Source organism: Panthera tigris, chromosome A1, assembly GCF_018350195.1.
Source record: "Panthera tigris isolate Pti1 chromosome A1, P.tigris_Pti1_mat1.1, whole genome shotgun sequence".
Taxonomy (NCBI): Eukaryota; Metazoa; Chordata; class Mammalia; order Carnivora; family Felidae; genus Panthera; species Panthera tigris.
In genome coordinates, this window is record NC_056660.1 from 19,271,835 (window position 1) to 19,286,390 (window position 14,556).

The 14,556-nt window shown below is 48.5% G+C and overlaps 1 protein-coding gene across 6 annotated transcripts in view; it reads left to right on the forward strand.

Annotated features, from left to right (window-relative positions):
• ATP7B (ATPase copper transporting beta) overlaps positions 1–14,556 on the forward strand; it is a 79,222-nt gene that overhangs the window by 27,984 nt on the left and 36,682 nt on the right. For 4 of the 6 annotated variants that reach the window (XR_006210069.1, XM_042962751.1, XM_015544564.2 and 1 more), the window contains exons 1-3: positions 3,708–4,739; positions 11,643–11,900; positions 13,952–14,115. Coding sequence is in view for 4 of the 6 variants with exons in the window: in XM_042962751.1 (XP_042818685.1) it covers positions 3,803–4,739; positions 11,643–11,900; positions 13,952–14,115 (1,359 nt within the window). In the remaining 2 variants the exon portion in view is untranslated. Of the gene's footprint in view, positions 1–172; positions 410–3,496; positions 4,740–11,642; positions 11,901–13,951; positions 14,116–14,556 lie in introns of those variants that run through there. The other 2 variants (XR_006210051.1, XM_042962664.1) reach the window with 2 other exon arrangements.

A 14,556-nucleotide genomic window follows, 5' to 3' on the forward strand; every position in this document is an offset into this window, starting at 1 on the left:
GCTCCTTGTATTTAAGCCCTTATATAATTCCTTCCCGTACTGACTGAGCTTGGCCATGTGCCTGGCTGTGGCCAATGGTGAATTAGCAAGTGTGATGCTAGCAGAGGCTTGGTAAGCGCTTGCATACTGGGACCTGTTCTCTGGGAATGTTCACTATTGTGACGCTCCCTCTCAGAACCCAGAAACCACCAGCTGTGAGGTACCCAGCCTAGCCACGTGGAGGGGCTCCATGGAAGAGAACTGAGGTCTCTGCTAACAGCTTCCAGTCACCCACATCAACCTGCCAGCCATGTCGCGGACAAACCGTCTTCTTGGAAGTGGAACCTCCAGTCTCACTGAGGCCGCCCCAGGCGATGCCATGAGGAGCAGACAAGCCTTCCCCTCTGAGCCCTGTCCAAATTGAAAAACTGTGAGCTATCTCTCTGAGCCACTAGATTTGGCTTGTCAGGCAGCAACAGATAACTAAAACACTGTATTCACCGTAAATTCTGTGTCTTGCTTTTGTTCACTGAATGATATATTTGCTATTTCAGTATATTTAGAGCTGCCTCATTCCTTTTTTAAGAGCTGGAAACCATTCCTCTGTATAACCGTTCAATAATTTAGTTAATTGACCTCTTATTGATGGGCATGTATGTTTCCAGTTCTTTGCAGTGTTTAATATCTTTGTTGCATGCTTGCTTTTTTTTTTTTTAATTTTTAAAAAAAATTTTTTTTTTTAACATTTATTTATTTTTGAGACAGAGAGAGAGCATGAACAGGGGAGGGTCAGAGAAAGAGGGAGACACAGAATCTGAAACAGGCTCCAGGCTCTGAGCTGTCAGCACAGAGCCTGATGCGGGGCTCGAACCCACAGACTGTGAGATCATGACCTGAGCCGAAGTTGGATGCTCAACCGACTGAGCCACCCAGGCGCCCCTGTTGCATGCTTGCTTTTATACGTGAACAAATATATTTATTGAGTAAATTCATAGAAATAGAGTTGTTGGGCCAAAGAATATTTGGATTTGTCATTTTCATATGTAGTGCCAAGTTGCCCTCATGAGAGGTGATGCCCTCACCAGCTCTAGGGACTGCGTGGATGGTGCCAGCCTGAGTGGTGAGAAGGGCCACCGTGCTATTGGAGTGTTACATTTCTTCCTTACTATTGTTTCTGCAGATGTTGAAAAGGCGTTTGCGTTTCCTGTTTGATGGACTGCCTCTTTTCTGTTGGATTGTTGGCCTTTTTCTTTTTAGAAGGAGCTCTTTACATTTTAACAAAATTAGCTCTTGCTTAGTATGGAGCAAATCTTCCTCCGCCCCCCCCTTCCCCCCCCCGTTTCTCATTTATCATTTTCCTTGGTCAGAGCCATATTTTCTCTTACTGTGGTTAGATTTATCAGTCTTCTCTAGCTTTTGGATTTTCTTGTTTTTCTGTTTCTTTTCTTGTATTTAGACCTGCCCTTGCCTGAGATTGTAATGGGTATTTTCCTGTGTTTTCTTGTATTATTACTATCTGAGGTCTCAGAAATATCTCTTGGTGTATAGGTCCCAAATTGTGTTTTTCCCAGTTATCCACTTAATACCGTTGTGCTATGTCATCCTTATCATATACTGCACTTCTGTACCACAGGTAATTTGATTTGTACCACAGGTAATTTCAGTATATTTATTGAATGCAATGAACGCTTGAGTGGCTATCCCGTAAATTACTTGTTTACTTTTTTTTTCTCTACTATTTTAGGGAATACTACAGTGAATGCTGTTAAAACAGTTCTTTATAATTATTAATCCCAGACTAGTTTCGGATTTCCTTTGTGGATGTACAAATGAACATTTATAGTCTGCTTTAGAAGTTATTTAAACTTTCAGGGCACCTGGGTGGCTCCGTTGGTTAAGCATCAGACTCTAGATTTGGGCTCAGGCCATGATCTCGTTCTTTGTGGGCTGTGGCCCCGCGTCGGCCTCTGCACTGACAGTGTGGAGCCTGCTTGGGATTCTCTCTTTCCCTTTCTTTCTGCCCCTCCCCAACTTCTGCTTTCTCTCTCTCTCAAAATAAATAAATAAACTTAAAAAAAAAAGGTTAAGGTTTTGTTAAGGTTCTCAAAAAGCTGAAGTTGGAAAGATAGGCATTTTATTTTATGCACAGGGTTACGGAGAAGGTCAATCCATGTAATGGAGATTCATCTGAAGATCTAAGTAGGATTGTGTAAGCACAGAGACTGGCATGCTTTTTTGTCACATACCGTATGTAAAGGCCTGTTCTCGAATTTCTGAAGCATGGAATAGTACTGGTATAAAAACTGTATCTAATTAGGAGAGTGGTGAGCCTGGGACCCTGTGAAAGGAGGATTTGGTTTTGTGAATGGAACAGGTGAAGCCACATCATTATGAGAAGTCAGGAAATTATGCGTATACTCTGGTACATTAAGAAGATGGGTCCACTTAATTTGGTAAAACACTTTTAATTTTAGGTAGTGACCACAACTGTCCTGAACACCCAGGAGGGCAGTGATGCTCAGTGGAGGCAGAACAGAGAAGTTCCCCCAGCTCTCTGCCTCCTGCCCCTCTTGGCCCAGCCACTCGTGCTCATTTCCCTGGCTCGAGGAGCATACCGCCAGACCTTTTTCCCCAGGCATGTGGTCTGACCCCACGGGGCCTCGGAGGTCGGCATTCAGAGCAGGTGCCCTACGGTTGTTGAATTTAACCCCTGCTGAGAGAATGACAGGGACACCCCTAGAAGGAGATACAGAAGTCAGGTGTTGCCTATTCTGTGTATGTGCATTGCAGCAGCACCCCCAGCGTTTGAGCTCAAAGGACCACGTTCTGCAGGGAGATTTCAGGTATGAGCCAGAGGTGAGGGGGGCTCTGCTGAGAGCCTCCGCCCTCCCGTTGTGGGCCACTGTGCTGTCTGCCTCTGCTGGGGGCCTGCCACGCTCATTCTGTGCACATGAGCTGCATCACGCTCCCCTCCTTCCCTGTAGAGACCTCCGCATCTTCGAGGTAAGGAAAACAAGGTGGGCAGTTGACTTCTAGGTTCAGAGTCACAGAATGTTCAAGCTAAAAGAAACCCATTGGAACCATTTCATTTGATAAATAATGTTTTTATATCTTCCTTTCCCTGCATTTAATGTTGTTATACTCTCAGGATGTTTTGACACCAGTGGCAATGTTTTCCATTTTCTCAGTGCCAGACAAGCTGGGATATTTTAGCAAATATTAAGCTTTTTAAAAAAGAAATATTTATCTTTAAGAGAGAGAGAGAGAGAGAGAGTGTGTGTGTGTGTGTGTGTGTGTTTGTGTGAGTAGGGGAGGGGCAGAGAGAGAGGGAGAGAGAGAATCCCAACCAGGCTTCCCACTGTCAGCACAAGCCCGACGCAGGGCTAGATCTCATGAACCCAGGAGATCATGACCTGAGCCAAAATCAAGAGTCTGACGCTTAACTGACTGACCCACCCAGATGCCCCACAAATATTTAGTTTTAAGGATAAAAAAGTGTTATTTCTTTTCCTTTTAGATCCTGTCTAAACATTCTTTGCCCGCTCGTGTCTGGGAGCCAGCAATGCAGCAGAAGCAGAGTTTCGCCTTTGACAATGTTGGCTACGAGGGTGGTCTGGACAGCGTGTGCCCCTCTCAGACGACCACCGGCACCATCAGCATTTCGGGCATGACTTGCCAGTCGTGTGTAAAGTCTATCGAGGGCAGGATTTCGAGTTTGAAAGGCATCGTGAGCATTAAGGTTTCCCTGGAACAAGGCAGCGCGACTGTGAGCTATGTGCCGTCAGTCCTGAGCCTGCCACAGGTTTGCCGTCACATCGAGGACATGGGCTTCGAGGCCAGCATCACAGAAGGAAAGGCCGCCTCCTGGCCCTCGAGATCCTCGTCTGCCCTGGAGGCCACGGTCAAGCTTCGGGTGGAGGGCATGACCTGCCAGTCCTGTGTCAGCTCCATCGAAGGCAGGCTGGGGAAGCTGCAAGGGGTAGTGAGGGCCCGAGTCTCCCTTGGCACCCAGGAGGCAGTCATTACTTACCAGCCTTATCTCATTCAGCCCCAAGACCTCAGGGACCACATAAACGACATGGGATTTGAAGCTGTCATCAAGAACAGAGTGGCACCCGTAAGCCTGGGACCAATTGATATTGGGCGGCTACAGAGGACCAACCCAAAGACCCCTTTGACGTCTGGTACCCAGAATCTCAATAACTCTGAGACCTTGGGGCACCAAGGGAGCCGTGTGGTCACCCTGCAACTGAGAGTAGATGGAATGCACTGTAAATCTTGTGTCCTGAATATTGAAGAAAATATAGGTCAACTCCCAGGCGTTCAAAGTATTCAAGTGTCCTTGGAGAACAGAATTGCCCAAGTACAGTTTGACCCTTCTCGTGTCACCCCCGGGGCCCTGCAGAGGGCCATTGAGGCTCTTCCTCCTGGGAACTTTCAAGTTTCTCTTCCTGACGGAGCAGCAGGGAGTGGCACGGATAACAGCCCTTCCACGCATCTCGCCCCCGCCCCCGCCCCCGCCCAGGGAACCCGGATGCAGGGCCTGTGCAGTACCGTGGTGCTTGCCATTGGTGGCATGACCTGTGCGTCCTGCGTCCAGTCCATCGAAGGCCTGCTCTCCCGCAGGGAAGGGGTGCGGCGAGTATCAGTCTCTCTGACTGAAGGGACTGGAGTGGTGCTCTATGATCCCTCTGTAATTAACCCGGAAGGACTCCGAGCTGCTGTTGAAGAAATGGGATTCAAGGCGTCAGTCGTTTCTGGTACGTAGTTGACCCACGTGAAGCACACCCTGGGGTCCTCTCCTTTCTCCTTGCATCTTAGGACAGAGTGACAGCGGCCACACTCACTGCTCACCGGCCAATGTTGGTGACAACATTCTGCAACTTTTCCTTGCGTGTCAAGTGTATCAGGATAGAAGAAGTCGAATTTCTGGGTGTATAGCTTTTGCCTCTCGTGTAGCTGGGAATGAAATGCTAAGTTCTTTGCATTTTTCTGAAGAGAACTCCTGATTCTGTGTTCTTTTTAAAAAAGAGTCCTGTGGGGCCAGGGGGAACATCAGGCTCTTCTGTCTCCAGAAGAACCATCATCACACTCTCTGAGATTTCTCTGCCCAACCAAACAATAAAAACAGAACCTTAGTCTCACCTGGATCCCATTCTGTTGAAAGTGGGAATTGAGGGGATTCAGTGATGATTGCCCTTGCCCTCCTTGATGGCTGTGGGTAGAGGGGTGCATTTCTGCCGGGCGCCCGGGCCTGGGAGCGGTGGGCTGGTGAGCAAGTGAGACTCCTGAGAGCTTATGTTGTAGCCCCGCGTGAGCCGGTGAGCTCCAGGATGGGACGGGGATGCTGGAGGCCAGGAGGCAGCACAGTGTGCTGGGGTTGCTGACAGGAGCCCGAGCAAGCATGAGGACTCAGGAAGGTGGAGAGACGGGCGGGACAGCAGGGGGACCACTCTGAACGGGTCTGAGTGTCAGCTGAACTTGGACTTGACTGTAAAGGCCAGGGGGTCAGCAGTGGATTTCTTTTTTAAGTTTATTTACTTCTTTTGAGAGAGAGAGCGAGCGAGCAGGGGAGGGGCAGAGAGAAAGGGAGAGAGAGAATCCCAAGCAGGTTCTGTGCTGACACTTGGGGCTGATCTCACGAACTGTGAGCTCGTGACCTGAGCCAAAATCAAGAATCGGACGCTCACCCGACCTCGCCACCCAGGCATCGGCAGTGGATTTTAATCAGAGGAAGCGCAGGTGAGTTTGCACTTGAGCTGGCCAGTCGGTGTCAGTGTAGTGTGGATGGAGGCACGGAGGCTGTGTGGGAGGCTGGGTGAGAGGAGGTGGGGCTGGAGGGCAAGAGACGGAATAGGGTGACATTCAGGAGGTTGGGTCCGGCAAGCTTGGTCCAGAGGAGGGGTGTGATGGGGCAGGCCGTGGAGGAAGGGGAGAGCCGGCGGGGAGCCCTGGGTGTGCAGTTGCCGGAGGCCGGCTTGAATTCCTGGAGAGTGGGGCTGGAAATGCAGATTGGAGTGGCAGGAGCCAGGGGAAGTGACGGAAGACCAGGGAAAGCGAGCGTGACCGGGGAAGGGCAGAGGGAGGAACGTGATGGCACTGGTGTGGAAGGAAGGGGTGTCCGGAGGAGGAAATCGTCACAGACAGGGACGGCACCCTGGAAAGAAAGGAAGCCGTTTCAGGGGCCTCGGGCTCCGTGCAACTAGGAGGTGGGGGAGGCTCCGGTGAGCCCAGCTGCATGGTGGAGCCGCAGACCTCCAGGAGACGAGCCAAGCGGCGGTGGAGAGGTGATGGATAGGTGCGGCCTTCAGAGCCAGGCCGGAGATGAGGAAGCGCGGGACATGCCACAGCCAGCTGTGTGGGCAGCAAGGTTTTAACCGTTTGGGTCCCAAGGTACTGGCCCCGTGGGGCGGTGCGAGTTGCAGGTAGACCGGGACGATACAGTGCCAGCTGCGGGCACTCAGACTGTGCTGCAGGGCGGTGGCCAGCCCGGCACCAGGAGGGGCTCGTGGGCAAAGCCCCCCGGCTGCGCCCAGGGCCAGCTGGACTGGGGCTTCCCACATGTACTTTGCAGCGGCCGCCGAGATAAAGTGCGTCTCCTTGGAAAGGTCCCCTGTCAGTGGGGCTGGCCTGCACTTAACACCCTTAAAGGCAGTGGGTAAGTCATGTGGAATGACTCGGCCCCGTTCTGTACTTTGTCTTTTGTACCACGTTTCAGGAAGGAGTTTGTTTTTAAACAAAAATCAGTAAGGAACACACAATGGAACAGTAAATCCTGTACTTAAATGGTAGGAAATGTAGTACAGAGTCATCATCTGCTCTATTTGTATGAGGTTTCAAGTCTTTAAACAGTAGAGTCAGGTTGTTGGCAGTAAAAAGAAATTTGCATTGAACTGCATAATCCAGAATAATTGGATTTGACCAAGTAAGCCTAGAAAGAAAAGAACAGTGATTTTTATTGGACAGAATTATGTGTTTAGCCCAAGAGGTATTTAGTGTACCAGATTTAGCAAATAAAATATAGGACACTTAGTTCAATTTGAATTTCAGATCAACAGTGACTAATGTTTTGGTATAAGTATGTCCCAGGCAACATTTGGGGCACGCTTATACTAAGAAAGTATTTGTTGTTTATCTGAAATTCACATGTAGCTGGGCGTCTTGTGTTTCACCTGGCAGTCTTAATTTAGGATAAACCGTAAGTGTGCCGGTAACTATCACTGTAGCCACTTAGATATTAAAAAAGAATTACGTGTATTTGATTGGTCATTCCGGATTGACCAGGAAGAGGGGCTTCTTGAGCACAGTCTTCAAACCAGGTGATTTGTTTCTCCTTGGACTCAGCAGCACCCAGCACATAGTAGGTATTTGTGAAGGAAGCGAAAGAGAAAGAAAATAACAGGCTGTGACAAGCCGGGTCGTGGGGTAGCTCAGTGACGGGATTTAATCCAGGAGCTACTCAGACAAGTTAGAGAGCCAAATAACCAAACCAGGGAATGGGAAGGAAACCCAAGAGATGGCTGGTAGCAGAAGCTGGCACCCCAGGCAGGAGGGTGCCACCAGAGCCCAGGGGCTGAGGTCGCCTGGTGGGAGCTGGCTCACCACCGGAGCTACTAAGGAGGAGGCCGTGGCCAGGAGCTGGGCTCCCAGTAGGTAGATGGGAAACACATTAGGTTTCCCCCATTTCTGTCCTGTTTCCCACTTGCTACCTCCAGGATACCAAATTTAACCAGAAACCAGTTGACAAGGGAGCCTGGGAAAAGTGGTTTTGCAGGGTCAGCCCCCTTGATAATGGAACAGGGAGAGGAAGGAGAATGATCAAGAGCATGTAGGCAAGTGGCAGGCACTGAATTTCAGTCAGCTTATTTGACAGCTAAAAATACAGTAAGATCTGGTTTTTATCTAGAAATCAGCTCTGCATTTGTGCACTGGTTTGCCTGGTAAATGTTTTTTGTATGAATGAATTAATGGACAGGTGATTGGATATATGAATACAGCGTGAGGAAAAGTCATCTATCATGTATGACATGTTCCCCTCAGCCTTGTAAATGGATAATGTCACTTCTGGGGCACTGTTCCCTCATCCCAGCACGTACTGAGGGTCTTCTGGGCCCCAGGCACTGTGCTGGCCGCCATGAGTACTCGGAGGCCGTCCAGGACCCGCCCACATACAGCTCATACTCTAACAAGGAAGCAGATCAGAGACCCATCATCCAAGGCAGGTTGGAATACATGCGACAAGGCAAGTGTAGGTAAAGCACTCCTGAGATTCAAAAGATGAGGAGAAAAGCCGGCATCTGGTTGTGGGGCTCCCAAAGACCGGATAATGGAGGTGACATTGGAGCTGGGCTCGGGTAAGACTTCAGAACACGATGGCATCTCAGCAGGCAGAGAGGGGCACGACCACACACCGGGAAAAGTCGGGAGGAGACATGAGCTCCAGCTTGTCTTGGGAGCAGTCTGGCTTGGGTGGAACTTGAATATAAGTAATGGAAGATAAGGTCAGACGGGCCAGCATCCTGGTACAAGCCACCATCAGCTGTGTCCACTAGACAGGCTCTGAGCTAGTCTCTCCTTCCCGCCTTTCAGCCTTACAGTCTGTTCCCTGCCCAGTATTCACAGTAATCCTGTTACTCTGTTAATACTCTGAAACCTTCCCATCTTAAGAGGGAGTCCTTAGGGTGATCTAGAACACCCCCCCCCCCCGACTCCCTACCTTTCTAACGCCTTTCCAATCCTCATATCAGGCTTGTCCTCACCTCAGGGTCTTGTACCTGCTATCCCTCTGTCTAGAATATTCTTACCCCAGAATCCACGTGGTGTACTTTATTTCACATATACTTTTCTGGGCTTTTCCAAAGCATGTGTAATTTATATTTAGAAATACATAGATTTGTATTATACATAGTGGTTTTGTAATCTCTTTCACCCCACAATTTATCATAAACATACTTATAGGTCCGTCCATATGTCTGCAACACCATGTTGAGTGGCTGCAAATCATTCCGTCATATGGATGCACCGTAACTTAGTCATAACCAGTTTCCTACTGGACTGTTCCCATCTACTTCATGTGCATGTGATTGTAAAGAATACTGATGGGTATCTTTGAGGCTAAATTTTGTGCACACAGTTATTTCCTTACGGTAAATACCCGAAAGTGTAATTGCTCGGTCACAGAGAGTAAACATTATTTCATTCCATTACAAATACTTATTGTGCCTCTACTAAGTGCCAAGCAGTTAGAGGTACTGTTTTTGATAATATTGTCAGGTAGACTTCCAGAAAGCTGAATGCCCACCCATAGTATTAGCGTAGATTGATAAAGAAAAACGACCCAATAACACAGGCTTGTTTGGGTCTTGTTAGTTTAATTCAACTTTCTTTAGCAATCTCCAGAAGCCCCGAATTTAGTTGAGTTAGATCTCAATGTGGAAGAAATGGCAAGGTGTAAATTATAAGTTAGTAAGGGGGGTATGAAATTCTCTGTAATAGTACAAATATTAAAATTGTTGACCACAATATTTGGATAGACACGCAGGTGAATCCAGAAAACAGATGATGGACTGGGAAAATCAGGAGAGGTTGGACAGGTACAGGAGGGTTCATGGGTATGGGAGGGGTTGATGGGTACAGGAGGGGTTGATGGGTACAGGAGGGTTGGACAGGTATGGTTGGGGTTGTTGGGTACAGGGGGTGATGGGTGCGGGGGGGGGGTGATGGGTATGGGAGGGATTGATGGGTATGTCAGGGGTTGATGGGTGCTGGGGGATTGATGGGTACAGAAGGATTGGATAGGTAAGGGGGGGGTTGATGGGTGCAGGAGGGTTTGACAGGTAAGGGAGGGGTTGATGGGTACTGGAGGGGTTGATGGGTGCAAGAGAGTTGGACAGGTAATGGGAGGGGTTAATGGGTGCTGGAGGGGTTGATGGGTAGAGATAGAATGTTGAGAGGCTGAGGCTACAAAACAGCTTTTGTGAATTTGAGATCCAAAGGCCAGAGTCATTTTGAACAATGACAAAGACCAGGAGAGTACACCTGTGCTGATGGATGAGGTGTGGTCTCTGCTTCCGGAAGGTAGAGGGGTCCTGTAAGGCCAGGTCCTTGGAGGGTTTTCACTGAAGGTGCTGAAAATGTTGATCAACCGGACTCTTAGAATGAGTTTCGGAAGTAGTTTTTAGCACCTTTCAGAAAATGAGCAAAACATCCCAGGATGTGAGATTTATTTAGAAGAAAAACTTTGCAAAGTCATGGCCTGTTGTCAGTACAGGTTAATGCCAACTTCTATCTTCTGCAGCTGTGGATTTTCAAATAGCGAGAGTTCGTTTTTTAAATGATGTAATTATCTTTTGTATATACTCTTAAAGGTCCTTTCTGTTATCAAATTCTGTTATCAAAAGGTCTGGCTTTCTGGAGTGATGAAAACTTTCTACATCTTGACCTGGGTGATTAGTTACGTATACATATACACACATGCGGTGGGGAGAAAAATGGTCCCCAGCAGCGTCTGCACCCTCATCCCAGAACTCGGTGGGGGAGAGGATGGTCTTTTCGGTTTATGGAGCTGGTTCCACTGGATATCCAAGTGGAGAGAAATTAACCCTAACTCTTACCTCTTACCTACACAAAGTTAAAATCCAGGTATCATAGGCCTGATGGGGAAGTTCATTAAAATAGCAGCTTCTAGAAGAAAGCAGCATGAACATTTTCACTGTTTAGGTAGCACGAAACATACTAACCATGAAAGTTGGTTTAGTTGGTTGATAAGTCAGACCTCATTAACATTCGGGACTTCTTTTATCAAAAGAGACACCATTAGATGAGAGTGCAGGTGTGGAGCACAGACCGGGAGCAGATACTTGCAGTGCGGACCCACGACAAGGATTCGTGTCCAGAGTACATACAGGACGTAGGCAAACGATAAGAAAAAGGCAAACAACTCAATAAAGGTGTGTTGGGTTGTTTTGATTGTTGTAGGGAAGGAGTGAAGGACTGCTAACCAGAATGTGACCGTGGTTAAAGGGATAGATCCTGGAGGTAGAGACCTGGTTTAGAAAAAGCTTCATTACTTATCACCTGAGGAATTCGGGGCACATTTTTAAATTTCTTGTAACTCAGGGGCGCCTGGGTGGCTTAGTCGGTTAAGCATCTGACTTCAGCTCAGGTCATGAACTCGCGGTTCTTGAGTTCTAGCCCTGCATCGGGCTCTGTGCTGACAGCTCGGACCCTGGAGCCTGCTTCGGATTCTGGGTCTCCCTCTCTCTCTCTTCCTCCCCCACTTGCACTCTGTCTCTCTCTCTCAAAAATAAAGAATAAAAAAAATTTCTTCTAACTCAGTTCTTTATAAAATGGGGGCGATAGTCCTATGTACCACAGCTGTTTTAAAGGACGTGTGCTTCGCAGAGGGCCTGGTGAGTTCTTCTTGTTGTCATCATCTAATTAGAGCACTCATCCAACTGGAGCATTCCATTCTTGAGTATTGGCATCTTTTCATGTGTCTGTCACTGTGTGCCTGTGTCTCTAGTTGTGGGGAGGTGGGGGACAGTGATGGAAACACCAACCTTCATGGAGCTGTTTTAAGAACTTTGTCAGGCTCGAACCTCCTGTTGTAAAAAAAGTTCTTTGTCCTTTTAATCTGAATGATTTCCTCCATTTTATCCTAGAAAACTGTTACAGCAACCATGTTGGGAACCGCAGCGCAGGTAATTCCACAGTGCACACCACAGCTGGCGGACCTGTGTCTGTGCAGGGAACGGCTCCCCATGCTGGGGGGCTCCCTAAGAACCACAACCCCGGCAGCTCGTCAAAGTCCCCGCAGGCCTCTACAGCAGTGGCACCACAGAAGTGCTTTTTACAGATCACAGGCATGACCTGTGCATCCTGTGTGTCTAACATAGAGAGAAACCTTCAGAAAGAGGCAGGTAAGCCATCTACACACTGAACTGGGGAAGCCGCGTGTAGGCTGTGAGCCCCTGCGGTCAGCAGAATGGGCACTGTGCTCTCCCTTCACGATCCTCATTGACTCAGTTTGTCAGCAGCCCTGATACTCTGGCAGCAAGTTCATTAGGTGATGGTAGAGATGTTTGTCTGATGTTCTTGGGCAATTGGCATTCTGCTGCTTAGGAAGTGTTTAGTTTGTTTAAGATAAAATGTCTCCGAGTAAGTTAGTGAGGGGCAGTCCAGTTTAAAGGTCAGGGACATTCCGTGGGTAACTTCCTCAGCTTGTCCTAGTGGTGGTCTTTATCTCCTCCACCCCCACCCCCAGTCCCATCCGTCAGCCTCCAGCTAGCACATGAATACGTAGCCTGCAGTTTGCAGAGAAGTTGCAATTTTGAATATTCTGTCCTTTGTCCCTGTAAATCATAGAGTGTTAACGGAAGTGCCCAAGTTTTGTCCTCTGGACTACGTTTCCAGTACTGTCTCTGAAACCTGAAAGTGCAACAAAGATCCTGTCCCACTTTTGTTTGGAAAATATCTTAACCATGACGACCTTGCCACCGGAGTCCCTTTCTCTCTTTCCATGTATCTCTCTGCTCAGATTCCTTGGCCATCACAGGCAGCCCCAAATTAGGATGATGTGTCTCCAGCCTCTTGTTCCCTATGTTTTATCGTGGCTGGAGCTCTAGAAAGACTCTTCTCAAATTTAGGTGTTCTAAGAGTTTCTTTGTCATCCATGGGCTGGCTGTTCATAAAATATCCTACATCTCATGGTTCCTGTGTTTCTTTTCCTGACTTGCAGCCCTCATTTTTATTCCTTATGGCATCCTTTCGAAAGCACATTTCTTTCTTTTATGTGAATGAGTCTTATTTTCCCCCTCAAACTCACAAATAATCTCACTGGATATACAATGGCATCATGTCCCAGTCAATGCATCGTATGTTAAAAATATTGTAAGTCAAAAATGCATTAAAGCCTAGATGGCTCAGTCAGTGAAGCATCAGACTCTTGGTTTTGGCTCAGGTTCACAGCCCCATGTTGGGCTCTGTGCTGATGGTACGGACCCTGCTTGGGATTCTCTCCCTCCCTCTCTCTCTGCCCCTCTCCCCTACAAAAATGCATGAACGTTTAAAAAAATGTGTTTAATACACCTAACCGACCAAACATCATAGCTTGGCCGAGCCACCCTGAAATGTGTCAGAATGTGTATCTGTCGCTCATTGTCATGATGGCGTAGCCCCAGGAAAGATCCAAACCCAAAATCTGAAGTCTGGTTTCTAACGAATGTGTATCACTCTCGCACCAAAATGAAGTTGAAAAATTTTAAGCCAAATTAATTGTAAGTCGGGGTAGTCTGTAATCTGTAGGATTTCTCTTCCACTTCTGAATGGGATCAGAGCCTGAAAAAGAGTAAGGACAACCACTTTTGAAAGAATTTTTTTCTCCGTGTATGAAAAGTGTCTGAGGGAAAAGGACACCATTTAACTGACATTTAGTAGTTGCAAGCTGCAGACTGTATCCCTTGCTGTGAGGTGTGGACACGGTCCGTGTCTTCTCCAGCCTGACTCAAAGCCACCCACCCCACCCCCACCCCACCCTGCTGCCATCCCGGGGCCAGCAGCACAGGCATCACCTGGGAGCCGGGTGGACCTACAGAACCTCAGACCCACTCCAAACCTACTGAGCCGGAATCTGTAGGTTAACAAGGTCCTCGGTTGATTTGCCCATCAACGTGTGAGGAGTGCTGTTCTAGAACAGTGGTTCTCACACTTGGCTGGTACGTTAAAGTCGCCTGGGGAGCTTTACAAAAAGATGCCTGGCACCCACCCTGAGGGGTCCTGGTTTAACTGGTTTGGGTTTGGGGCCAGGCATGGTGCTCGTTAAAAGGCCAGGTGATCCTAAAGTGCAGTCCGCTTTGAGAACTCCTGTTCTAGAGGCTTCTGGGAGCAGATGTGTTTCTTTGTTAGGTTGTGTTGAATGTGTCATCCCAGAGGCCCTGCCTGGAGTGTTGTAACTGTGGCCCGACGGTTCCAGGTATTCTCTCGGTGCTGGTCGCCTTGATGGCTGGAAAGGCAGAGATTAAGTACAATCCGGAAGTCATCCAGCCGCTGGAGATAGCTCAGCTCATCCAGGACTTGGGCTTTGAGGCTGCAGTAATGGAAAACTACACAGGCTCAGATGGTGACCTCGAGCTGATCGTAAGTGCAGCGGCCGGGCGGGCGCTGGGGCAAGAGGGCTGCAGGCGTCTGACAGGGGCCGGGAAACTTCTCCCATTTTGCACGTATCCTGCATGTTGTCGGAGTTGCGTTCTCCTTTGAAGCCAACAACAGTGACCTGTTCATTTTGTGCAGGAATGTCAGTTTTGTCACAGAGTCATAGGGGTACATCCCACTGGGCGCCTTCAAGGTGTGAGGAGGAGGAGGACGTGGGTGGCGGGAGTGTGGGAGGAAGAGGACCCCCAGAGCTTGGTCTTGAGAGAGTTGAATATGACGACATTCCATAAGGCCCAGAGGGAAGCTAGAATGCAGAGATGTGGCAAGGCCAGGGGAGGTGAGTCGGTGTGGTAGCCAGCGTCAACCAGTGCCACCACAGTGGGGGAGTGCCGGCTCGTAGGCACAGGGGTGTCTAGAAGGTAACTG